Raw genomic sequence first — 25,143 nt, 5'->3', positions numbered from 1 at the left:
TCTGTCCCTCTCTCCTCAGTGGATGATCTCTGAGTGGCTCTGTCAGGGTCCTGAAAGGGTCTTGTAGTGTCTGGTAGGGGCCAGTCCCTCCCTCCTCCTAATCCTCCTGAATCCACCCTGATCTTCTGGGTGTGTTATCAGCCCCAGCAGACAGCCGGAAGGGTCCGCTTCTCTCACCGCCGTCCCAGACACATCCACCTGCTCTGCACACAGACAACGTGCTCACACAGTGTGTGTGTTTATGCATGCGTGCCGGGGGTTGACATAACACTCAGACGCAATCCATGAGCTTAACAAGAAGATCACAGGGGGAGTGACTAGGTCGTTACATTGTTGTTAGGTAAGGAATCAGCAGTGTGGTGGTGGGGGACATTGTTTGTAGGTAAGGACTCAGCAGTGTGGTGGGTAAGGACTCAGCAGTGTGGTAGGTAAGGACTCAGCAGTGTGGTAGGTAAGGACTCAGCAGTGTGGTAGGTAAGGACTCAGCAGTGTGGTGGGTAAGGACTCAGCAGTGTGGTAGGTAAGGACTCAGCAGTGTGGTAGGTAAGGACTCAGCAGTGTGGTAGGTAAGGACTCAGCAGTGTGGTGGGTAAGGACTCAGCAGTGTGGTAGGTAAGGACTCAGCAGTGTGGTAGGTAAGGACTCAGCAGTGTGATAGGTAAGGACTCAGCAGTGTGGTAGGTAAGGACTCAGCAGTGTGTTGGGTAAGGACTCAGCAGTGTGGTGGGTAAGGACTCAGCAGTGTGGTAGGTAAGGACTCAGCAGTGTGTTGGGTAAGGACTCAGCAGTGTGGTGGGTAAGGACTCAGCAGTGTGGTAGGTAAGGACTCAGCAGTGTGGTAGGTAAGGACTCAGCAGTGTGTTGGGTAAGGACTCAGCAGTGTGGTGGGTAAGGACTCAGCAGTGTGGTAGGTAAGGACTCAGCAGTGTGGTAGGTAAGGACTCAGCAGTGTGTTGGGTAAGGACTCAGCAGTGTGGTGGGTAAGGACTCAGCAGTGTGGTAGGTAAGGACTCAGCAGTGTGGTGGGTAAGGACTCAGCAGTGTGGTGGGTAAGGACTCAGCAGTGTGGTGGGTAAGAACTCAGCAGTGTGGTAGGTAAGGACTCAGCAGTGTGGTAGCTAAGGACTCAGCAGTGTGGTAGGTAAGGACTCAGCAGTGTGGTAGGTAAGGACTCAGCAGTGTGGTAGGTAAGGACTCAGCAGTGTGGTAGGTAAGGACTAAGCAGTGTGGTGGGTAAGGACTCAGCAGTGTGGTAGGTAAGGACTCAGCAGTGTGGTAGGTAAGGACTCAGCAGTGTGTAGGTAAGGACTCAGCAGTGTGGTAGGTAAGGACTCAGCAGTGTGGTAGGTAAGGACTAAGCAGTGTGGTGGGTAAGGACTCAGCAGTGTGGTGGGTAAGGACTCAGCAGTGTGGTAGGTAAGGACTCAGCAGTGTGGTAGGTAAGGACTCAGCAGTGTGGTAGGTAAGGACTCAGCAGTGTGGTAGGTAAGGACTCAGCAGTGTGGTAGGTAAGGACTCAGCAGTGTGGTGGGTAAGGACTCAGCAGTGTGGTAGGTAAGGACTCAGCAGTGTGGTGGGTAAGGACTCAGCAGTGTGGTAGGTAAGGACTCAGCAGTGTGGTAGGTAAGGACTCAGCAGTGTGTTGGGTAAGGACTCAGCAGTGTGGTGGGTAAGGACTCAGCAGTGTGGTGGGTAAGGACTCAGCAGTGTGGTGGGTAAGGACTCAGCAGTGTGGTAGGTAAGGACTCAGCAGTGTGGTGGGTAAGGACTCAGCAGTGTGGTAGGTAAGGACTCAGCAGTGTGGTGGGTAAGGACTCAGCAGTGTGGTAGGTAAGGACTCAGCAGTGTGGTGGGTAAGGACTCAGCAGTGTGGTAGGTAAGGACTCAGCAGTGCGGTAGGTAAGGACTCAGCAGTGTGGTGGTTGGTGTGTTAAGTGGTGTAGTGTATTGACTCATCAGTGCACAGCTGAATACTGTATACTGGAAACACTCGGTTTGTTATTTTAACGAAAACATAGCTGGTTAGTGTTTTAGCACCAGTCAGTCAGCAGGGTTAGTGTGTTAGGACCAGTCAGTCAGCAGGGTTAGTGTGTTAGGAGGACCAGTCAGTCAGCAGGGTTAGTGTGTTAGGACCAGTCAGTCAGCAGGGTTAGTCGTTTATTTAGAGCACATGTCTGTAATCCCCAAGCCTTTATCACAGTCAACAACATATATTTAATATTTCATAGTAAGAATAGTCATATAACAGAATGAAGAGACATTGTCCTGAAACAACCTTTCAGACTGTTGCTCAAAGTGATTTTCTAGGGAGCAAAAAAAACAAAAAACAAAGATGGATTTCCTGCTCCGGCCCTGCAGTCTGGGGGCTGTTTTTAAATATTTTGCAGTCTGGGGGCTGTTTTTATAGCTACTGCAGTCTGGGGGCTGTTTTTAAATATTCTGCAGTCTGGGGGCTGTTTTTAAAGCTACTGCAGTCTGGGGGCTGTTTTTATAGCTACTGCAGTCTGGGGACTGTTTTTAAAGCTACTGCAGTCTGGGGGCTGTTTTTATAGCTACTGCAGTCTGGGGGCTGTTTTTAAAGCTACTGCAGTCTGGGGGCTGTTTTTATAGCTACTGCAGTCTGGGGGCTGTTTTTAAAGCTACTGCAGTCTGGGGGCTGTTTTTATAGCTACTGCAGTCTTGGGGCTGTTTTTAAATATTCTGCAGTCTGGGGGCTGTTTTTATAGCTACTGCAGTCTGGGGGCTGTTTTTAAATATTCTGCAGTCTGGGGGCTGTTTTTAAATATTCTGCAGTCTGGGGGCTGTTTTTATAGCTACTGCAGTCTGGGGGCTGTTTTTAAATATTCTGCAGTCTGGGGGCTGTTTTTAAATATTCTGCAGTCTGGGGGCTGTTTTTAAATATTCTGCAGTCTGGGGGCTGTTTTTATAGCTACTGCAGTCTGGGGGCTGTTTTTAAAGCTACTGCAGTCTGGGGGCTGTTTTTAAAGCTACTGCAGTCTGGGGGCTGTTTTTATAGCTACTGCAGTCTGGGGGCTGTTTTTAAAGCTACTGCAGTCTGGGGGCTGTTTTTATAGCTACTGCAGTCTGGGGGCTGTTTTTAAATCTACTGCAGTCTGGGGGCTGTTTTTATAGCTACTGCAGTCTGGGGGCTGTTTTTAAATATTTTGCAGTCTGGGGGCTGTTTTTATAGCTACTGCAGTCTGGGGGCTGTTTTTAAATATTCTGCAGTCTGGGGGCTGTTTTTAAAGCTACTGCAGTCTGGGGGCTGTTTTTAAAGCTACTGCAGTCTGGGGACTGTTTTTAAAGCTACTGCAGTCTGGGGGCTGTTTTTATAGCTACTGCAGTCTGGGGGCTGTTTTTAAAGCTACTGCAGTCTGGGGGCTGTTTTTAAAGCTACTGCAGTCTGGGGGCTGTTTTTATAGCTACTGCAGTCTGGGGGCTGTTTTTAAAGCTACTGCAGTCTGGGGGCTGTTTTTAAAGCTACTGCAGTCTGGGGGCTGTTTTTATAGCTACTGCAGTCTGGGGGCTGTTTTTATAGCTACTGCAGTCTGGGGGCTGTTTTTAAAGCTACTGCAGTCTGGGGGCTGTTTTTATAGCTACTGCAGTCTGGGGGCTGTTTTTAAATATTCTGCAGTCTGGGGGCTGTTTTTAAAGCTACTGCAGTCTGGGGGATGTTTTTAAAGCTACTGCAGTCTGGGGGCTGTTTTTAAAGCTACTGCAGTCTGGGGGCTGTTTTTAAATATTCTGCAGTCTGGGGGCTGTTTTTAAAGCTACTGCAGTCTGGGGGCTGTTTTTAAAGCTACTGCAGTCTGTGGGCTGTTTTTAAAGCTACTGCAGTCTGGGGGCTGTTTTTATAGCTACTGCAGTCTGGGGGCTGTTTTTATAGCTACTGCAGTCTGGGGGCTGTTTTTAAATCTACTGCAGTCTGGGGGCTGTTTTTATATCTACTGCAGTCTGGGGGCTGTTTTTAAATATTTTGCAGTCTGGGGGCTGTTTTTATAGCTACTGCAGTCTGGGGGCTGTTTTTAAATATTCTGCAGTCTGGGGGCTGTTTTTAAAGCTACTGCAGTCTGGGGGCTGTTTTTATAGCTACTGCAGTCTGGGGACTGTTTTTAAATCTACTGCAGTCAGGGGGCTGTTTTTATAGCTACTGCAGTCTGGGGGCTGTTTTTAAAGCTACTGCAGTCTGGGGGCTGTTTTTATAGCTACTGCAGTCTGGGGGCTGTTTTTAAAGCTACTGCAGTCTGGGGGCTGTTTTTATAGCTACTGCAGTCTGGGGGCTGTTTTTAAATATTCTGCAGTCTGGGGGCTGTTTTATAGCTACTGCAGTCTGGGGGCTGTTTTTAAATATTCTGCAGTCTGGGGGCTGTTTTTAAATATTCTGCAGTCTGGGGGCTGTTTTTATAGCTACTGCAGTCTGGGGGCTGTTTTTAAATATTCTGCAGTCTGGGGGCTGTTTTTAAATATTCTGCAGTCTGGGGGCTGTTTTTAAATATTCTGCAGTCTGGGGGCTGTTTTTATAGCTACTGCAGTCTGGGGGCTGTTTTTAAAGCTACTGCAGTCTGGGGGCTGTTTTTAAAGCTACTGCAGTCTGGGGGCTGTTTTTATAGCTACTGCAGTCTGGGGGCTGTTTTTATAGCTACTGCAGTCTGGGGGCTGTTTTTAAATCTACTGCAGTCTGGGGGCTGTTTTTAAAGCTACTGCAGTCTGGGGGCTGTTTTTAAATATTTTGCAGTCTGGGGGCTGTTTTTATAGCTACTGCAGTCTGGGGGCTGTTTTTAAATATTCTGCAGTCTGGGGGCTGTTTTTAAAGCTACTGCAGTCTGGGGGCTGTTTTTATAGCTACTGCAGTCTGGGGACTGTTTTTAAAGCTACTGCAGTCTGGGGGCTGTTTTTATAGCTACTGCAGTCTGGGGGCTGTTTTTAAAGCTACTGCAGTCTGGGGGCTGTTTTTATAGCTACTACAGTCTGGGGGCTGTTTTTAAAGCTACTGCAGTCTGGGGGCTGTTTTTAAAGCTACTGCAGTCTGGGGGCTGTTTTTAAAGCTTCACAATGAATAATCAAAAAACTAAACCTGCAACAAAACGGGGGGCCAGTATAAAATATTTTTGCACTCACTAACTGTAAGTCGTTCTGGATAAGAGCGTCTGCTAAATGACTAAAATGTAAATGTAAAAACACCATGCAAAGGAAAAAACATGTGGGCCCATTACAGCAACCTTGGAGCAGTATCCTAGGCTGGCTGTTCAACCCTAACCCTAACCCTAACCCTAACCCTAACCCTAACCCAACCTTGGAGCAGTATCCTAGGCTGGCTGTTCAACCCTAACCCTAACCCTAACCCAACCCTAACCCTAACCCAACCCTAACCCTAACCCTAACCCTAACCCTAACCCTAACCCAACCTTGGAGCAGTATCCTAGGCTGGCTGTTCAACCCTAACCCTAACCCTAACCCTAACCCTAACCCAACCTTGGAGCAGTATCCTAGGCTGGCTGCTCAACCCTAACCCTAACCCTAACCCTAACCCTAACCCCAACCCTAACCCAACCTTGGAGCAGTATCCTAGGCTGGCTGTTCAACCCTAACCCTAACCCTAACCCTAACCCTAACCCCAACCCTAACCCAACCTTGGAGCAGTATCCTAGGCTGGCTGTTCAACCCTAACCCTAACCCTAACCCTAACCCAACCTTGGAGCAGTATCCTAGAATGGCTGCTCAACCCTAACCCTAACCCTAACCCTAACCCTAACCCTAACCCTAACCCAACCTTGGAGCAGTATCCTAGGCTGGCTGTTCAACCCTAACCCTAACCCTAACCCTAACCCCAACCCTAACCCTAACCCTAACCCTAACCCCAACCCTAACCCAACCTTGGAGCAGTATCCTAGAATGGCTGCTCAACCCTAACCCTAACCCTAACTCTAACCCTAACCCTAACCCCAACCCTAACCCTAACCCTAACCCCAACCCCAACCCCAACCCTAACCCTAACCCTAACCCTAACCCCAACCCTAACCCTAACCCTAACCCTAACCCAACCTTGGAGCAGTATCCTAGGCTGGCTGTTCAACCCTAACCCTAACCCTAACCCTAACCCTAAACCCTAACCCTAACCCTAACCCTAACCCTAACCCAACCTTGGAGCAGTATCCTAGGCTGGCTGCTCAACCCTAACCCTAACCCTAACCCAACCCTAACCCTAACCCTAACCCTAACCCAACCTTGGAGCAGTATCCTAGGCTGGCTGCTCAACCCTAACCCTAACCCTAACCCTAACCCTAACCCCAACCCTAACCCTAACCCTAACCCAACCTTGGAGCAGTATCCTAGGCTGGCTGCTCAACCCTAACCCTAACCCTAACCCTAACCCAACCTTGGAGCAGTATCCTAGAATGGCTGTTCAACTACAATACCTTTAGAGTGCTGCATTCAACTACACCTGTGGTCCATGCAGCGTGAAAAACAACCTACCTATATTTTTGTTATTTTGCATTTTTTAAATACTTTTTTATTAGTGAACTGTAGATCTGTAGAAACAGGATCGTTAATCTGCTACCTCTCAGGTGAACTGTAGATCTGTAGAAACAGGATCGTTAATCTGCTACCTCTCAGGTGAACTGAAGATCTATAGAAACAGGATCGTTAATCTGCTACCTCTCAGCTGAACTGAAGATCTATAGAAACAGGATCGTTAATCTGCTACCTCTCAGGTGAACTGTAGATCTGTAGAAACAGGATCGTTAATCTGCTACCTCTCAGGTGAACTGTAGATCTGTAGAAACAGGATTGTTAATCTGCTACCTCTCAGGTGAACTGAAGATCTATAGAAACAGGATCGTTAATCTGCTACCTCTCAGGTGAACTGTAGATCTGTAGAAACAGGATCGTTAATCTGCTACCTCTCAGGTGAACTGTAGATCTGTAGAAACAGGATCGTTAATCTGCTACCTCTCAGGTGAACTGAAGATCTATAGAAACAGGATCGTTAATCTGCTACCTCTCAGCTGAACTGAAGATCTATAGAAACAGGATCGTTAATCTGCTACCTCTCAGGTGAACTGTAGATCTGTAGAAACAGGATCGTTAATCTGCTACCTCTCAGGTGAACTGTAGATCTGTAGAAACAGGATCGTTAATCTGCTACCTCTCAGGTGAACTGTAGATCTGTAGAAACAGGATCGTTAATCTGCTACCTCTCAGGTGAACTGTAGATCTGTAGAAACAGGATCGTTAATCTGCTACCTCTCAGGTGAACTGAAGATCTATAGAAACAGGATCGTTAATCTGCTACCTCTCAGGTGAACTGAAGATCTATAGAAACAGGATCGTTAATCTGCTACCTCTCAGGTGAACTGTAGATCTGTAGAAACAGGATCGTTAATCTGCTACCTCTCAGGTGAACTGAAGATCTATAGAAACAGGATCGTTAATCTGCTACCTCTCAGGTGAACTGAAGATCTATAGAAACAGGTTAGTTAATCTGCTACCTCTCAGGTGAACTGAAGATCTATAGAAACAGGATCGTTAATCTGCTACCTCTCAGGTGAACTGTAGATCTGTAGAAACAGGATCGTTAATCTGCTACCTCTCAAGTGAACTAGGGGGAAGCCATGCCATTGGAAAGCAAGGTGCAGCCATCATCATTTGACTGTCTGGTTCTTCTCTACCCAGGCTACAGTATTAATATGGGTTGGTGTTACTCTATTTATAGGTCCAATAAAATGGGAATGTGTTGTACAGTAATACAGAGCATTCGGAAAGTATTCAGACCCTTGACTTTTTCCGCATTTTGTTACTTTACAGCCTTATTCTAAAATGAAATAAATTGTTTTTTTCCTCATCAATCTACATACAATACCCCATAATGACAAAACAAAAACAGGTTTTTAGACATTTTTGTAAATGTATTAAAAATAAAATGTTGAAATATCACATTTACATAAGTATTCAGACCCTTTACTCAGTACTTTGTTGAAGCACCTTTGGCAGTGATTACAGCCTCAAGTCTTCTTGGGTATGACGCTACAAGCTTGGCACACCTGTATTTGGGGAATTTCTCTCATTCTTCTCTGCAGATCCTCTCAAGCTCTGTCAGGTTGGATGGGGAGCATCACTTCACAGCTACTTTCAGGTCTCTCCAGAGATGTTTGATCGGGTTCAAGTCCGGGCTCGGGCTGGGTCACTCAAGGACATTGAAACTTGTCCCGAAGCCACTCCTGCGTTGTCTTGGCTGTGTGCTTAGGGTCGTTGTCCTGTTGGAAAGGGAACCTTCACCCCAGTCTGAGGTCCTAAGCGCTCTGGAGCAGGTTTTCATCAAGGATCTCTCTTTACTTTGCTCCGTTCATCTTTCCCTCTATCCTGATTAGTCTCCCAGTCCCTGCCGCTGAAAAACATCCCCACCCCATGATGCTGCCACCACAATGCTTCACCGTAGGGATGGTGCCAGGTTTCCTCCAGACGTGACCCTTGGCATTCAGGCAAAGAGTTCAATCTTGGTTTCATCAGACCAGATAATCTTGTTTCTCATGGTCTGAGAGTCTTTAGGTGCCTTTTGGCAAACTCCAAGCGGGCTGTCATGTGCCTTTTACTGAGGAGTGGCTTCCGTCTGGCCACTCTACCATAAAGACCTGATTGGTGGAGAGCTGCTGAGATGGTTGTCCTTCTGGAAGGTTCTCCCATTTTCACAGAAGAACTCTGGAGCTCTGTCAGAGTGACCATCGGGTTCTTGGTCACCTCCCTTACCAAGGCCCTTCTCCCCGTTTGCTCAGTTTGGCCGGGCGGCCAGCTCTAGGAAGACTCTTGGTGGTTCCAAAGTTATTCAGTTTTATAAATGATGGAGGCCACTGTTTTCTTAGCGTCCTTCAATACTGCAGACATTTTCTGGTACCCTTTCCCAGATCTGTGCCTCGACACAATCCTGTCACAGAGCTCTACGGACAATTCCTTCGACCTCATGACTTGGTTTTAGCTCTGACATGCACCGTCAACTGTGGGACCTTATATAGAGAGGTGTTTGCCTTTCCAAATCATGTCCAATCAATTGAATTGACCACATGTGGACTCCAATCAAGTTGTAGAAACATCTCAAGGATGATCAATGGAAACAAGATGCACCTGAGCTCAATTTCGAGTCTCATAGCAAAGAGTCTGAATACTTATGTAAGTAAGGTATTTCTGTTTTATTACTTTTTTTGATGGGCAAAAATGTCTAAAAACCTGTTTTCACTTTGTCATTATGGGGTATTGTGGGTAGATTGATGAGTTTTTTTTATTTATTTAATCTATTTTAGAATAAGGCTGTAACATAACAAAGTGGAAAAAGTCAAGAGGTCTGAATACTTTCCGAATGCACTGTACATTTCAATGTTTAACACACTAACCAAAAACCTGATACATTTGCATATTCATACTGAGTTTGCAGCAAACAGAATGTTCCCGACAAGTTTCCGAGAATTGTTTGCCAGATGGTCACAAGTTGCCGAAAATGACCGCAACAGTTTGCCACAAAACTAATTTCATGTGAAAATATTAACTTGTCGCAAATTTGCCAAAGGTTTGCCACAACTGTGCCAGAAGCATGTTTTTTCGGTAAGAGTTACTAAACAGTTCATTCTAAATACCATGTAGTATTACCATGTAGTATTACTAGTACGCAGTATGTAGTATGTCGTTTCAGTAGGCAAGACAGATTTCGGACACGGCCAGAGAGATATGACATGTGCTGAGTAAGCAGTGGAGGTGGCGGTGGCGCCAGCAACAGTTAAATAACCAACGTATAGTAACTAATGGCTAGTGTGTGTGTGTGTGTGTGTGTGTGTGGTTGTGTGTGTGTGTGTGTGTGTGTGTGTGTGTGTGTGTGTGTGTGTGTGTGTGTGTCGACACATTGAGAGTCAGAACGAGCTGTACAGTATCTGGGTTGACGGGTTCAGGCAGATGTATTGTAACAATGGTAGAGATCTCAGGTGAATCACAGGTGCACATCTCAGATGATCTCAGTTCTCGGTCTGAGCAGCCTTGTATAACCTTTATTCATCCAGGTGAGTCTGCTTCAGATCTAACCTCAAAACCTGTATCTAAACGGACCTACTTCTCCCACAGAAAAGACATGAAATGTGTGATCACCTGAACAGAATCTCTTTACAATTCCCCACATACTCACATTGTATTCAACCCCCTCCCTCAAAAACATAATGATTTAACTGGTCTTAGTATGATCAACACCGACTGTAATTATATTAAAGGACTTTCACTCACTGTTATCATATTAAAGGACTTTCACACAGATTCTACAACTTATAGACATATACAGATGCGGACAAATATATTGTACTTTTCCTAAATAATTCCCTGTTTCTTCTAAAATAAATTGACAGTTAAAATAAAACTTTTGGATTTTCAACATTGCAGAAGCAATTTTATTTTTATAAACGTAAGTTTCCACTGCCAATTTGGTTCACGTTTCAGCATCAAACTGCTCTAATTATTCGATGTTTGAGGGGTTGCCCGCCAGCAACTGCTGTTTCCACATCTCGCCATACGTTCTGGATGTGATTCAGATCTGGACTCTTCGCAGGCCACTCCAGAACAGTCCAGCATCTCTTCTTGAACAATTCCTGAGCGCTTTTCCGTGTGTGTTTGGAGTTGTGCCTATACAGTATCACAGAGTCGGGGGTGGGGTGGGGGTTCTGCTGCAGATTCCTTGATGCCTGGTCCTATAGACAGAGTTCTGGTGCTCAATCACTTCTATAGTCTATTCTTTGAAACAGAGGGCTATGGGCTGTCTCTCTGGGGATGGGGTTGCTTCTTCTCAGACTGGTGCTGTTGATGGTCAGTTGGATAGTCAGGTGCCCAGGTAAGGTGGTAACTAAGGACTATAGGTTGTCCGTCTGGCAAGGGTTCTCAGGTGGAGGCGTCGCTGTGAGGGATGGTCAGTTGGGCAGTCGGTCAGGTTTCCTGGTCGCTGCGTTTCTTGACAGGTGGGTGTGTCCTGCCGGTCCTGTGGGGGTCAGGGCTCTTCCTGGTGCAGGGGGTTGGTGTGGCCTGGGTCATGTGGACACAGCGGTGGGCGTGTCCGTCACAGCGGGTGCAGTGGCAGCGGCGGGACTCTGGGTAGTAGAGCACGTTGCTGACATGCAGCGGGCAGCCTGGCACGCGGGCAGGATGGTAGACCAGGGAGTGGGGCATGCAGCCACGCTGGATCAGGTAACTCTTACCCACACGGCCCTTCACGTTGGTGTCCTGACACAGAAGGGGTTAGAAAAGGGGTCAAGAGAGAGACTAATCCCACGTCTCACCCTCTTCTACCTAGCCTCAGCACATCTCACTCTGCTATCACCAACAGGTCCTGTTTGAAGACTTTGATAGGAAGGAAGGAAGGAAGGCAGAAATGAAGCTATGAAGGAATATTAAGGTATCTAACCTGTGTGTGGCAGAAGCCACTGCAGATGGTGGTGTTGACAGCGATACACTGTGTACAGCCTCTCTTCTCTATGAGCAGGGTGTAATTTTCCATCATACACACACACACCCCTCCACCCAGCCACAGAAACAGCAGAACCCACGTCAACACACACATAGTGGGACACAACACGTACACATACAGCAGAAGGTATTCAGTCGTCACGCGTTTTTCCAATATGAATTGACTCTAACATCTCTCTCTCTCTCTCTCTCTCTCTCTCTCTCTCTCTCTCTCTCTCTCTCTCTCTCTCTCTCTCTCTCTCTCTTTATTTTTTTCTATCTCTTTCTCTCTCTTTCTCTCTCTCTCTCTCTTTCTTTTTTTCTATCTCTTTCTCTCTCTCTCTCTGTCTCTCTCTCTCTCTCTCTCTCTCTCTCTCTCTCTCTCTCTCTCTCTCTCTCTCTCTCTCTGTCTCTCTGCAGCTGATGGGGAACTCTCTTCTCTCCTCTTTCTGTTCAAGCGTTTGTTTGCTCTGTCCCTCTCTCCTCAGTGGATGATCTCTGAGTGGCTCTGTCAGGGTCCTGAAAGGGTCTTGTAGTGTCTGGTAGGGGCCAGTCCCTCCCTCCTCCTAATCCTCCTGAATCCACCCTGATCTTCTGGGTGTGTTATCAGCCCCAGCAGACAGCCGGAAGGGTCCGCTTCTCTCACCGCCGTCCCAGACACATCCACCTGCTCTGCACACAGACAACGTGCTCACACAGTGTGTGTGTTTATGCATGCGTGCCGGGGGTTGACATAACACTCAGACGCAATCCATGAGCTTAACAAGAAGATCACAGGGGGAGTGACTAGGTCGTTACATTGTTGTTAGGTAAGGAATCAGCAGTGTGGTGGTGGGGGACATTGTTTGTAGGTAAGGACTCAGCAGTGTGGTGGGTAAGGACTCAGCAGTGTGGTAGGTAAGGACTCAGCAGTGTGGTAGGTAAGGACTCAGCAGTGTGGTAGGTAAGGACTCAGCAGTGTGGTGGGTAAGGACTCAGCAGTGTGGTAGGTAAGGACTCAGCAGTGTGGTAGGTAAGGACTCAGCAGTGTGGTAGGTAAGGACTCAGCAGTGTGGTGGGTAAGGACTCAGCAGTGTGGTAGGTAAGGACTCAGCAGTGTGGTAGGTAAGGACTCAGCAGTGTGATAGGTAAGGACTCAGCAGTGTGGTAGGTAAGGACTCAGCAGTGTGTTGGGTAAGGACTCAGCAGTGTGGTGGGTAAGGACTCAGCAGTGTGGTAGGTAAGGACTCAGCAGTGTGTTGGGTAAGGACTCAGCAGTGTGGTGGGTAAGGACTCAGCAGTGTGGTAGGTAAGGACTCAGCAGTGTGGTAGGTAAGGACTCAGCAGTGTGTTGGGTAAGGACTCAGCAGTGTGGTGGGTAAGGACTCAGCAGTGTGGTAGGTAAGGACTCAGCAGTGTGGTAGGTAAGGACTCAGCAGTGTGTTGGGTAAGGACTCAGCAGTGTGGTGGGTAAGGACTCAGCAGTGTGGTAGGTAAGGACTCAGCAGTGTGGTGGGTAAGGACTCAGCAGTGTGGTGGGTAAGGACTCAGCAGTGTGGTGGGTAAGAACTCAGCAGTGTGGTAGGTAAGGACTCAGCAGTGTGGTAGCTAAGGACTCAGCAGTGTGGTAGGTAAGGACTCAGCAGTGTGGTAGGTAAGGACTCAGCAGTGTGGTAGGTAAGGACTCAGCAGTGTGGTAGGTAAGGACTAAGCAGTGTGGTGGGTAAGGACTCAGCAGTGTGGTAGGTAAGGACTCAGCAGTGTGGTAGGTAAGGACTCAGCAGTGTGTAGGTAAGGACTCAGCAGTGTGGTAGGTAAGGACTCAGCAGTGTGGTAGGTAAGGACTAAGCAGTGTGGTGGGTAAGGACTCAGCAGTGTGGTGGGTAAGGACTCAGCAGTGTGGTAGGTAAGGACTCAGCAGTGTGGTAGGTAAGGACTCAGCAGTGTGGTAGGTAAGGACTCAGCAGTGTGGTAGGTAAGGACTCAGCAGTGTGGTAGGTAAGGACTCAGCAGTGTGGTGGGTAAGGACTCAGCAGTGTGGTAGGTAAGGACTCAGCAGTGTGGTGGGTAAGGACTCAGCAGTGTGGTAGGTAAGGACTCAGCAGTGTGGTAGGTAAGGACTCAGCAGTGTGTTGGGTAAGGACTCAGCAGTGTGGTGGGTAAGGACTCAGCAGTGTGGTGGGTAAGGACTCAGCAGTGTGGTGGGTAAGGACTCAGCAGTGTGGTAGGTAAGGACTCAGCAGTGTGGTGGGTAAGGACTCAGCAGTGTGGTAGGTAAGGACTCAGCAGTGTGGTGGGTAAGGACTCAGCAGTGTGGTAGGTAAGGACTCAGCAGTGTGGTGGGTAAGGACTCAGCAGTGTGGTAGGTAAGGACTCAGCAGTGCGGTAGGTAAGGACTCAGCAGTGTGGTGGTTGGTGTGTTAAGTGGTGTAGTGTATTGACTCATCAGTGCACAGCTGAATACTGTATACTGGAAACACTCGGTTTGTTATTTTAACGAAAACATAGCTGGTTAGTGTTTTAGCACCAGTCAGTCAGCAGGGTTAGTGTGTTAGGACCAGTCAGTCAGCAGGGTTAGTGTGTTAGGAGGACCAGTCAGTCAGCAGGGTTAGTGTGTTAGGACCAGTCAGTCAGCAGGGTTAGTCGTTTATTTAGAGCACATGTCTGTAATCCCCAAGCCTTTATCACAGTCAACAACATATATTTAATATTTCATAGTAAGAATAGTCATATAACAGAATGAAGAGACATTGTCCTGAAACAACCTTTCAGACTGTTGCTCAAAGTGATTTTCTAGGGAGCAAAAAAAACAAAAAACAAAGATGGATTTCCTGCTCCGGCCCTGCAGTCTGGGGGCTGTTTTTAAATATTTTGCAGTCTGGGGGCTGTTTTTATAGCTACTGCAGTCTGGGGGCTGTTTTTAAATATTCTGCAGTCTGGGGGCTGTTTTTAAAGCTACTGCAGTCTGGGGGCTGTTTTTATAGCTACTGCAGTCTGGGGACTGTTTTTAAAGCTACTGCAGTCTGGGGGCTGTTTTTATAGCTACTGCAGTCTGGGGGCTGTTTTTAAAGCTACTGCAGTCTGGGGGCTGTTTTTATAGCTACTGCAGTCTGGGGGCTGTTTTTAAAGCTACTGCAGTCTGGGGGCTGTTTTTATAGCTACTGCAGTCTTGGGGCTGTTTTTAAATATTCTGCAGTCTGGGGGCTGTTTTTATAGCTACTGCAGTCTGGGGGCTGTTTTTAAATATTCTGCAGTCTGGGGGCTGTTTTTAAATATTCTGCAGTCTGGGGGCTGTTTTTATAGCTACTGCAGTCTGGGGGCTGTTTTTAAATATTCTGCAGTCTGGGGGCTGTTTTTAAATATTCTGCAGTCTGGGGGCTGTTTTTAAATATTCTGCAGTCTGGGGGCTGTTTTTATAGCTACTGCAGTCTGGGGGCTGTTTTTAAAGCTACTGCAGTCTGGGGGCTGTTTTTAAAGCTACTGCAGTCTGGGGGCTGTTTTTATAGCTACTGCAGTCTGGGGGCTGTTTTTAAAGCTACTGCAGTCTGGGGGCTGTTTTTATAGCTACTGCAGTCTGGGGGCTGTTTTTAAATCTACTGCAGTCTGGGGGCTGTTTTTATAGCTACTGCAGTCTGGGGGCTGTTTTTAAATATTTTGCAGTCTGGGGGCTGTTTTTATAGCTACTGCAGTCTGGGGGCTGTTTTTAAATATTCTGCAGTCTGGGGGCTGTTTTTAAAGCTACTGCAGTCTGGGGGCTGTTTTTAAAGCTACTGCAGTCTGGGGACTGTTTTTAAAGCTACTGCAGTCTGGGGGCTGTTTTTATAGCTACTGCAGTCTGGGGGCTGTTTTTAAAGCTACTGCAGTCTGGGGGCTGTTTTTAAAGCTACTGCAGTCTGGGGGCTGTTTTTATAGCTACTGCAGTCTGGGGGCTGTTTTTAAAGCTACTGCAGTCTGGGGGCTGTTTTTAAAGCTACTGCAGTCTGGGGGCTGTTTTTATAGCTACTGCAGTCTGGGGGCTGTTTTTATAGCTACTGCAGTCTGGGGGCTGTTTTTAAAGCTACTGCAGTCTGGGGGCTGTTTTTATAGCTACTGCAGTCTGGGGGCTGTTTTTAAATATTCTGCAGTCTGGGGGCTGTTTTTAAAGCTACTGCAGTCTGGGGGATGTTTTTAAAGCTACTGCAGTCTGGGGGCTGTTTTTAAAGCTACTGCAGTCTGGGGGCTGTTTTTAAATATTCTGCAGTCTGGGGGCTGTTTTTAAAGCTACTGCAGTCTGGGGGCTGTTTTTAAAGCTACTGCAGTCTGTGGGCTGTTTTTAAAGCTACTGCAGTCTGGGGGCTGTTTTTATAGCTACTGCAGTCTGGGGGCTGTTTTTATAGCTACTGCAGTCTGGGGGCTGTTTTTAAATCTACTGCAGTCTGGGGGCTGTTTTTATATCTACTGCAGTCTGGGGGCTGTTTTTAAATATTTTGCAGTCTGGGGGCTGTTTTTATAGCTACTGCAGTCTGGGGGCTGTTTTTAAATATTCTGCAGTCTGGGGGCTGTTTTTAAAGCTACTGCAGTCTGGGGGCTGTTTTTATAGCTACTGCAGTCTGGGGACTGTTTTTAAATCTACTGCAGTCAGGGGGCTGTTTTTATAGCTACTGCAGTCTGGGGGCTGTTTTTAAAGCTACTGCAGTCTGGGGGCTGTTTTTATAGCTACTGCAGTCTGGGGGCTGTTTTTAAAGCTACTGCAGTCTGGGGGCTGTTTTTATAGCTACTGCAGTCTGGGGGCTGTTTTTAAATATTCTGCAGTCTGGGGGCTGTTTTATAGCTACTGCAGTCTGGGGGCTGTTTTTAAATATTCTGCAGTCTGGGGGCTGTTTTTAAATATTCTGCAGTCTGGGGGCTGTTTTTATAGCTACTGCAGTCTGGGGGCTGTTTTTAAATATTCTGCAGTCTGGGGGCTGTTTTTAAATATTCTGCAGTCTGGGGGCTGTTTTTAAATATTCTGCAGTCTGGGGGCTGTTTTTATAGCTACTGCAGTCTGGGGGCTGTTTTTAAAGCTACTGCAGTCTGGGGGCTGTTTTTAAAGCTACTGCAGTCTGGGGGCTGTTTTTATAGCTACTGCAGTCTGGGGGCTGTTTTTATAGCTACTGCAGTCTGGGGGCTGTTTTTAAATCTACTGCAGTCTGGGGGCTGTTTTTAAAGCTACTGCAGTCTGGGGGCTGTTTTTAAATATTTTGCAGTCTGGGGGCTGTTTTTATAGCTACTGCAGTCTGGGGGCTGTTTTTAAATATTCTGCAGTCTGGGGGCTGTTTTTAAAGCTACTGCAGTCTGGGGGCTGTTTTTATAGCTACTGCAGTCTGGGGACTGTTTTTAAAGCTACTGCAGTCTGGGGGCTGTTTTTATAGCTACTGCAGTCTGGGGGCTGTTTTTAAAGCTACTGCAGTCTGGGGGCTGTTTTTATAGCTACTACAGTCTGGGGGCTGTTTTTAAAGCTACTGCAGTCTGGGGGCTGTTTTTAAAGCTACTGCAGTCTGGGGGCTGTTTTTAAAGCTTCACAATGAATAATCAAAAAACTAAACCTGCAACAAAACGGGGGGCCAGTATAAAATATTTTTGCACTCACTAACTGTAAGTCGTTCTGGATAAGAGCGTCTGCTAAATGACTAAAATGTAAATGTAAAAACACCATGCAAAGGAAAAAACATGTGGGCCCATTACAGCAACCTTGGAGCAGTATCCTAGGCTGGCTGTTCAACCCTAACCCTAACCCTAACCCTAACCCTAACCCTAACCCAACCTTGGAGCAGTATCCTAGGCTGGCTGTTCAACCCTAACCCTAACCCTAACCCAACCCTAACCCTAACCCAACCCTAACCCTAACCCTAACCCTAACCCTAACCCTAACCCAACCTTGGAGCAGTATCCTAGGCTGGCTGTTCAACCCTAACCCTAACCCTAACCCTAACCCTAACCCAACCTTGGAGCAGTATCCTAGGCTGGCTGCTCAACCCTAACCCTAACCCTAACCCTAACCCTAACCCCAACCCTAACCCAACCTTGGAGCAGTATCCTAGGCTGGCTGTTCAACCCTAACCCTAACCCTAACCCTAACCCTAACCCCAACCCTAACCCAACCTTGGAGCAGTATCCTAGGCTGGCTGTTCAACCCTAACCCTAACCCTAACCCTAACCCAACCTTGGAGCAGTATCCTAGAATGGCTGCTCAACCCTAACCCTAACCCTAACCCTAACCCTAACCCTAACCCTAACCCAACCTTGGAGCAGTATCCTAGGCTGGCTGTTCAACCCTAACCCTAACCCTAACCCTAACCCCAACCCTAACCCTAACCCTAACCCTAACCCCAACCCTAACCCAACCTTGGAGCAGTATCCTAGAATGGCTGCTCAACCCTAACCCTAACCCTAACTCTAACCCTAACCCTAACCCCAACCCTAACCCTAACCCTAACCCCAACCCCAACCCCAACCCTAACCCTAACCCTAACCCTAACCCCAACCCTAACCCTAACCCTAACCCTAACCCAACCTTGGAGCAGTATCCTAGGCTGGCTGTTCAACCCTAACCCTAACCCTAACCCTAACCCTAAACCCTAACCCTAACCCTAACCCTAACCCTAACCCAACCTTGGAGCAGTATCCTAGGCTGGCTGCTCAACCCTAACCCTAACCCTAACCCAACCCTAACCCTAACCCTAACCCTAACCCAACCTTGGAGCAGTATCCTAGGCTGGCTGCTCAACCCTAACCCTAACCCTAACCCTAACCCTAACCCCAACCCTAACCCTAACCCTAACCCAACCTTGGAGCAGTATCCTAGGCTGGCTGCTCAACCCTAACCCTAACCCTAACCCTAACCCAACCTTGGAGCAGTATCCTAGAATGGCTGTTCAACTACAATACCTTTAGAGTGCTGCATTCAACTACACCTGTGGTCCATGCAGCGTGAAAAACAACCTACCTATATTTTTGTTATTTTGCATTTTTTAAATACTTTTTTATTAGTGAACTGTAGATCTGTAGAAACAGGATCGTTAATCTGCTACCTCTCAGGTGAACTGTAGATCTGTAGAAACAGGATCGTTAATCTGCTACCTCTCAGGTGAACTGAAGATCTATAGAAACAGGATCGTTAATCTGCTACCTCTCAGCTGAACTGAAGATCTATAGAAACAGGATCGTTAATCTGCTACCTCTCAGGTGAACTGTAGATCTGTAGAAACAGGATCGTTAATCTGCTACCTCTCAGGTGAACTGTAGATCTGTAGAAACAGGATTGTTAATCTGCTACCTCTCAGGTGAACTGAAGATCTATAGAAACAGGATCGTTAATCTGCTACCTCTCAGGTGAACTGTAGATCTGTAGAAACAGGATCGTTAATCTGCTACCTCTCAGGTGAACTGTAGATCTGTAGAAACAGGATCGTTAATCTGCTACCTCTCAGGTGAACTGAAGATCTATAGAAACAGGATCGTTAATCTGCTACCTCTCAGCTGAACTGAAGATCTATAGAAACAGGATCGTTAATCTGCTACCTCTCAGGTGAACTGTAGATCTGTAGAAACAGGATCGTTAATCTGCTACCTCTCAGGTGAACTGTAGATCTGTAGAAACAGGATCGTTAATCTGCTACCTCTCAGGTGAACTGTAGATCTGTAGAAACAGGATCGTTAATCTGCTACCTCTCAGGTGAACTGTAGATCTGTAGAAACAGGATCGTTAATCTGCTACCTCTCAGGTGAACTGAAGATCTATAGAAACAGGATCGTTAATCTGCTACCTCTCAGGTGAACTGAAGATCTATAGAAACAGGATCGTTAATCTGCTACCTCTCAGGTGAACTGTAGATCTGTAGAAACAGGATCGTTAATCTGCTACCTCTCAGGTGAACTGAAGATCTATAGAAACAGGATCGTTAATCTGCTACCTCTCAGGTGAACTGAAGATCTATAGAAACAGGTTAGTTAATCTGCTACCTCTCAGGTGAACTGAAGATCTATAGAAACAGGATCGTTAATCTGCTACCTCTCAGGTGAACTGTAGATCTGTAGAAACAGGATCGTTAATCTGCTACCTCTCAAGTGAACTAGGGGGAAGCCATGCCATTGGAAAGCAAGGTGCAGCCATCATCATTTGACTGTCTGGTTCTTCTCTACCCAGGCTACAGTATTAATATGGGTTGGTGTTACTCTATTTATAGGTCCAATAAAATGGGAATGTGTTGTACAGTAATACAGAGCATTCGGAAAGTATTCAGACCCTTGACTTTTTCCGCATTTTGTTACTTTACAGCCTTATTCTAAAATGAAATAAATTGTTTTTTTCCTCATCAATCTACATACAATACCCCATAATGACAAAACAAAAACAGGTTTTTAGACATTTTTGTAAATGTATTAAAAATAAAATGTTGAAATATCACATTTACATAAGTATTCAGACCCTTTACTCAGTACTTTGTTGAAGCACCTTTGGCAGTGATTACAGCCTCAAGTCTTCTTGGGTATGACGCTACAAGCTTGGCACACCTGTATTTGGGGAATTTCTCTCATTCTTCTCTGCAGATCCTCTCAAGCTCTGTCAGGTTGGATGGGGAGCATCACTTCACAGCTACTTTCAGGTCTCTCCAGAGATGTTTGATCGGGTTCAAGTCCGGGCTCGGGCTGGGTCACTCAAGGACATTGAAACTTGTCCCGAAGCCACTCCTGCGTTGTCTTGGCTGTGTGCTTAGGGTCGTTGTCCTGTTGGAAAGGGAACCTTCACCCCAGTCTGAGGTCCTAAGCGCTCTGGAGCAGGTTTTCATCAAGGATCTCTCTTTACTTTGCTCCGTTCATCTTTCCCTCTATCCTGATTAGTCTCCCAGTCCCTGCCGCTGAAAAACATCCCCACCCCATGATGCTGCCACCACAATGCTTCACCGTAGGGATGGTGCCAGGTTTCCTCCAGACGTGACCCTTGGCATTCAGGCAAAGAGTTCAATCTTGGTTTCATCAGACCAGATAATCTTGTTTCTCATGGTCTGAGAGTCTTTAGGTGCCTTTTGGCAAACTCCAAGCGGGCTGTCATGTGCCTTTTACTGAGGAGTGGCTTCCGTCTGGCCACTCTACCATAAAGACCTGATTGGTGGAGAGCTGCTGAGATGGTTGTCCTTCTGGAAGGTTCTCCCATTTTCACAGAAGAACTCTGGAGCTCTGTCAGAGTGACCATCGGGTTCTTGGTCACCTCCCTTACCAAGGCCCTTCTCCCCGTTTGCTCAGTTTGGCCGGGCGGCCAGCTCTAGGAAGACTCTTGGTGGTTCCAAAGTTATTCAGTTTTATAAATGATGGAGGCCACTGTTTTCTTAGCGTCCTTCAATACTGCAGACATTTTCTGGTACCCTTTCCCAGATCTGTGCCTCGACACAATCCTGTCACAGAGCTCTACGGACAATTCCTTCGACCTCATGACTTGGTTTTAGCTCTGACATGCACCGTCAACTGTGGGACCTTATATAGAGAGGTGTTTGCCTTTCCAAATCATGTCCAATCAATTGAATTGACCACATGTGGACTCCAATCAAGTTGTAGAAACATCTCAAGGATGATCAATGGAAACAAGATGCACCTGAGCTCAATTTCGAGTCTCATAGCAAAGAGTCTGAATACTTATGTAAGTAAGGTATTTCTGTTTTATTACTTTTTTTGATGGGCAAAAATGTCTAAAAACCTGTTTTCACTTTGTCATTATGGGGTATTGTGGGTAGATTGATGAGTTTTTTTTATTTATTTAATCTATTTTAGAATAAGGCTGTAACATAACAAAGTGGAAAAAGTCAAGAGGTCTGAATACTTTCCGAATGCACTGTACATTTCAATGTTTAACACACTAACCAAAAACCTGATACATTTGCATATTCATACTGAGTTTGCAGCAAACAGAATGTTCCCGACAAGTTTCCGAGAATTGTTTGCCAGATGGTCACAAGTTGCCGAAAATGACCGCAACAGTTTGCCACAAAACTAATTTCATGTGAAAATATTAACTTGTCGCAAATTTGCCAAAGGTTTGCCACAACTGTGCCAGAAGCATGTTTTTTCGGTAAGAGTTACTAAACAGTTCATTCTAAATACCATGTAGTATTACCATGTAGTATTACTAGTACGCAGTATGTAGTATGTCGTTTCAGTAGGCAAGACAGATTTCGGACACGGCCAGAGAGATATGACATGTGCTGAGTAAGCAGTGGAGGTGGCGGTGGCGCCAGCAACAGTTAAATAACCAACGTATAGTAACTAATGGCTAGTGTGTGTGTGTGTGTGTGTGTGTGTGGTTGTGTGTGTGTGTGTGTGTGTGTGTGTGTGTGTGTGTGTGTGTGTGTGTGTGTGTCGACACATTGAGAGTCAGAACGAGCTGTACAGTATCTGGGTTGACGGGTTCAGGCAGATGTATTGTAACAATGGTAGAGATCTCAGGTGAATCACAGGTGCACATCTCAGATGATCTCAGTTCTCGGTCTGAGCAGCCTTGTATAACCTTTATTCATCCAGGTGAGTCTGCTTCAGATCTAACCTCAAAACCTGTATCTAAACGGACCTACTTCTCCCACAGAAAAGACATGAAATGTGTGATCACCTGAACAGAATCTCTTTACAATTCCCCACATACTCACATTGTATTCAACCCCCTCCCTCAAAAACATAATGATTTAACTGGTCTTAGTATGATCAACACCGACTGTAATTATATTAAAGGACTTTCACTCACTGTTATCATATTAAAGGACTTTCACACAGATTCTACAACTTATAGACATATACAGATGCGGACAAATATATTGTACTTTTCCTAAATAATTCCCTGTTTCTTCTAAAATAAATTGACAGTTAAAATAAAACTTTTGGATTTTCAACATTGCAGAAGCAATTTTATTTTTATAAACGTAAGTTTCCACTGCCAATTTGGTTCACGTTTCAGCATCAAACTGCTCTAATTATTCGATGTTTGAGGGGTTGCCCGCCAGCAACTGCTGTTTCCACATCTCGCCATACGTTCTGGATGTGATTCAGATCTGGACTCTTCGCAGGCCACTCCAGAACAGTCCAGCATCTCTTCTTGAACAATTCCTGAGCGCTTTTCCGTGTGTGTTTGGAGTTGTGCCTATACAGTATCACAGAGTCGGGGGTGGGGTGGGGGTTCTGCTGCAGATTCCTTGATGCCTGGTCCTATAGACAGAGTTCTGGTGCTCAATCACTTCTATAGTCTATTCTTTGAAACAGAGGGCTATGGGCTGTCTCTCTGGGGATGGGGTTGCTTCTTCTCAGACTGGTGCTGTTGATGGTCAGTTGGATAGTCAGGTGCCCAGGTAAGGTGGTAACTAAGGACTATAGGTTGTCCGTCTGGCAAGGGTTCTCAGGTGGAGGCGTCGCTGTGAGGGATGGTCAGTTGGGCAGTCGGTCAGGTTTCCTGGTCGCTGCGTTTCTTGACAGGTGGGTGTGTCCTGCCGGTCCTGTGGGGGTCAGGGCTCTTCCTGGTGCAGGGGGTTGGTGTGGCCTGGGTCATGTGGACACAGCGGTGGGCGTGTCCGTCACAGCGGGTGCAGTGGCAGCGGCGGGACTCTGGGTAGTAGAGCACGTTGCTGACATGCAGCGGGCAGCCTGGCACGCGGGCAGGATGGTAGACCAGGGAGTGGGGCATGCAGCCACGCTGGATCAGGTAACTCTTACCCACACGGCCCTTCACGTTGGTGTCCTGACACAGAAGGGGTTAGAAAAGGGGTCAAGAGAGAGACTAATCCCACGTCTCACCCTCTTCTACCTAGCCTCAGCACATCTCACTCTGCTATCACCAACAGGTCCTGTTTGAAGACTTTGATAGGAAGGAAGGAAGGAAGGCAGAAATGAAGCTATGAAGGAATATTAAGGTATCTAACCTGTGTGTGGCAGAAGCCACTGCAGATGGTGGTGTTGACAGCGATACACTGTGTACAGCCTCTCTTCTCTATGAGCAGGGTGTAATTTTCCATCATACACACACACACCCCTCCACCCAGCCACAGAAACAGCAGAACCCACGTCAACACACACATAGTGGGTCACAACACGTACACATACAGCAGAAGGTATTCAGTCGTCACGCGTTTTTCCAATATGAATTGACTCTAACATCTCTCTCTCTCTCTCTCTCTCTCTCTCTCTCTCTCTCTCTCTCTCTCTCTCTCTCTCTCTCTCTCTCTTTATTTTTTTCTATCTCTTTCTCTCTCTTTCTCTCTCTCTCTCTCTTTCTTTTTTTCTATCTCTTTCTCTCTCTCTCTCTGTCTCTCTCTCTCTCTCTCTCTCTCTCTCTCTCTCTCTCTCTCTCTCTCTGTCTCTCTGCAGCTGATGGGGAACTCTCTTCTCTCCTCTTTCTGTTCAAGCGTTTGTTTGCTCTGTCCCTCTCTCCTCAGTGGATGATCTCTGAGTGGCTCTGTCAGGGTCCTGAAAGGGTCTTGTAGTGTCTGGTAGGGGCCAGTCCCTCCCTCCTCCTAATCCTCCTGAATCCACCCTGATCTTCTGGGTGTGTTATCAGCCCCAGCAGACAGCCGGAAGGGTCCGCTTCTCTCACCGCTGTCCCAGACACATCCACCTGCTCTGCACACAGACAACGTGCTCACACAGTGTGTGTGTTTATGCATGCGTGCCGGGGGTCGACATAACACTCAGACGCAATCCATGAGCTTAACAAGAAGATCACAGGGGGAGTGACTAGGTCGTTACATTGTTGTTAGGTAAGGAATCAGCAGTGTGGTGGTGGGGGACATTGTTTGTAGGTAAGGACTCAGCAGTGTGGTGGGTAAGGACTCAGCAGTGTGGTAGGTAAGGACTCAGCAGTGTGGTAGGTAAGGACTCAGCAGTGTGGTAGGTAAGGACTCAGCAGTGTGGTGGGTAAGGACTCAGCAGTGTGGTAGGTAAGGACTCAGCAGTGTGGTAGGTAAGGACTCAGCAGTGTGGTAGGTAAGGACTCAGCAGTGTGGTGGGTAAGGACTCAGCAGTGTGGTAGGTAAGGACTCAGCAGTGTGGTAGGTAAGGACTCAGCAGTGTGGTAGGTAAGGACTCAGCAGTGTGGTAGGTAAGGACTCAGCAGTGTGTTGGGTAAGGACTCAGCAGTGTGGTGGGTAAGGACTCAGCAGTGTGGTAGGTAAGGACTCAGCAGTGTGTTGGGTAAGGACTCAGCAGTGTGGTGGGTAAGGACTCAGCAGTGTGGTAGGTAAGGACTCAGCAGTGTGGTAGGTAAGGACTCAGCAGTGTGTTGGGTAAGGACTCAGCAGTGTGGTGGGTAAGGACTCAGCAGTGTGGTAGGTAAGGACTCAGCAGTGTGGTAGGTAAGGACTCAGCAGTGTGTTGGGTAAGGACTCAGCAGTGTGGTGGGTAAGGACTCAGCAGTGTGGTAGGTAAGGACTCAGCAGTGTGGTGGGTAAGGACTCAGCAGTGTGGTGGGTAAGGACTCAGCAGTGTGGTGGGTAAGAACTCAGCAGTGTGGTAGGTAAGGACTCAGCAGTGTGGTAGCTAAGGACTCAGCAGTGTGGTAGGTAAGGACTCAGCAGTGTGGTAGGTAAGGACTCAGCAGTGTGGTAGGTAAGGACTCAGCAGTGTGGTAGGTAAGGACTAAGCAGTGTGGTGGGTAAGGACTCAGCAGTGTGGTAGGTAAGGACTCAGCAGTGTGGTAGGTAAGGACTCAGCAGT

At 47.0% G+C, this 25,143-nt stretch overlaps 2 protein-coding genes across 2 annotated transcripts; both read right to left on the bottom strand.

Moving 5' to 3' along the window:
• Window positions 1-10,947: 10,947 nt before the first annotated feature.
• LOC311126731 (thyrotropin subunit beta-like) lies at window positions 10,948-11,515 on the bottom strand (the record flags this gene model as incomplete). Its single annotated transcript, XM_084200721.1, has 2 exons — window positions 10,948-11,241; window positions 11,423-11,515. The coding sequence occupies 2 exons, from the start codon at window positions 11,513-11,515 to the stop codon at window positions 10,948-10,950; spliced, it is 387 nt and encodes a 128-aa protein (XP_084056847.1).
• An 11,364-nt stretch (window positions 11,516-22,879) lies between these two features.
• LOC311126730 (thyrotropin subunit beta-like) lies at window positions 22,880-23,447 on the bottom strand (the record flags this gene model as incomplete). The annotated part of the gene is made up of 2 exons (XM_084200720.1): window positions 22,880-23,173; window positions 23,355-23,447. 2 exons carry the CDS (start codon window positions 23,445-23,447, stop codon window positions 22,880-22,882), a joined length of 387 nt encoding a protein of 128 aa, XP_084056846.1.
• Between the last annotated feature and the right edge of the window lie 1,696 nt (window positions 23,448-25,143).

The sequence above is a fragment of the Coregonus lavaretus genome (assembly GCF_964263955.1).
Source record: "Coregonus lavaretus genome assembly, contig: HAP1_SCAFFOLD_1164, whole genome shotgun sequence".
In the NCBI taxonomy this organism is placed as follows: Eukaryota; Metazoa; Chordata; class Actinopteri; order Salmoniformes; family Salmonidae; genus Coregonus; species Coregonus lavaretus.
The sequence above is the reverse complement of the archived record's forward strand: the minus strand, read 5'-3'. Positions and strand labels throughout refer to the sequence as shown.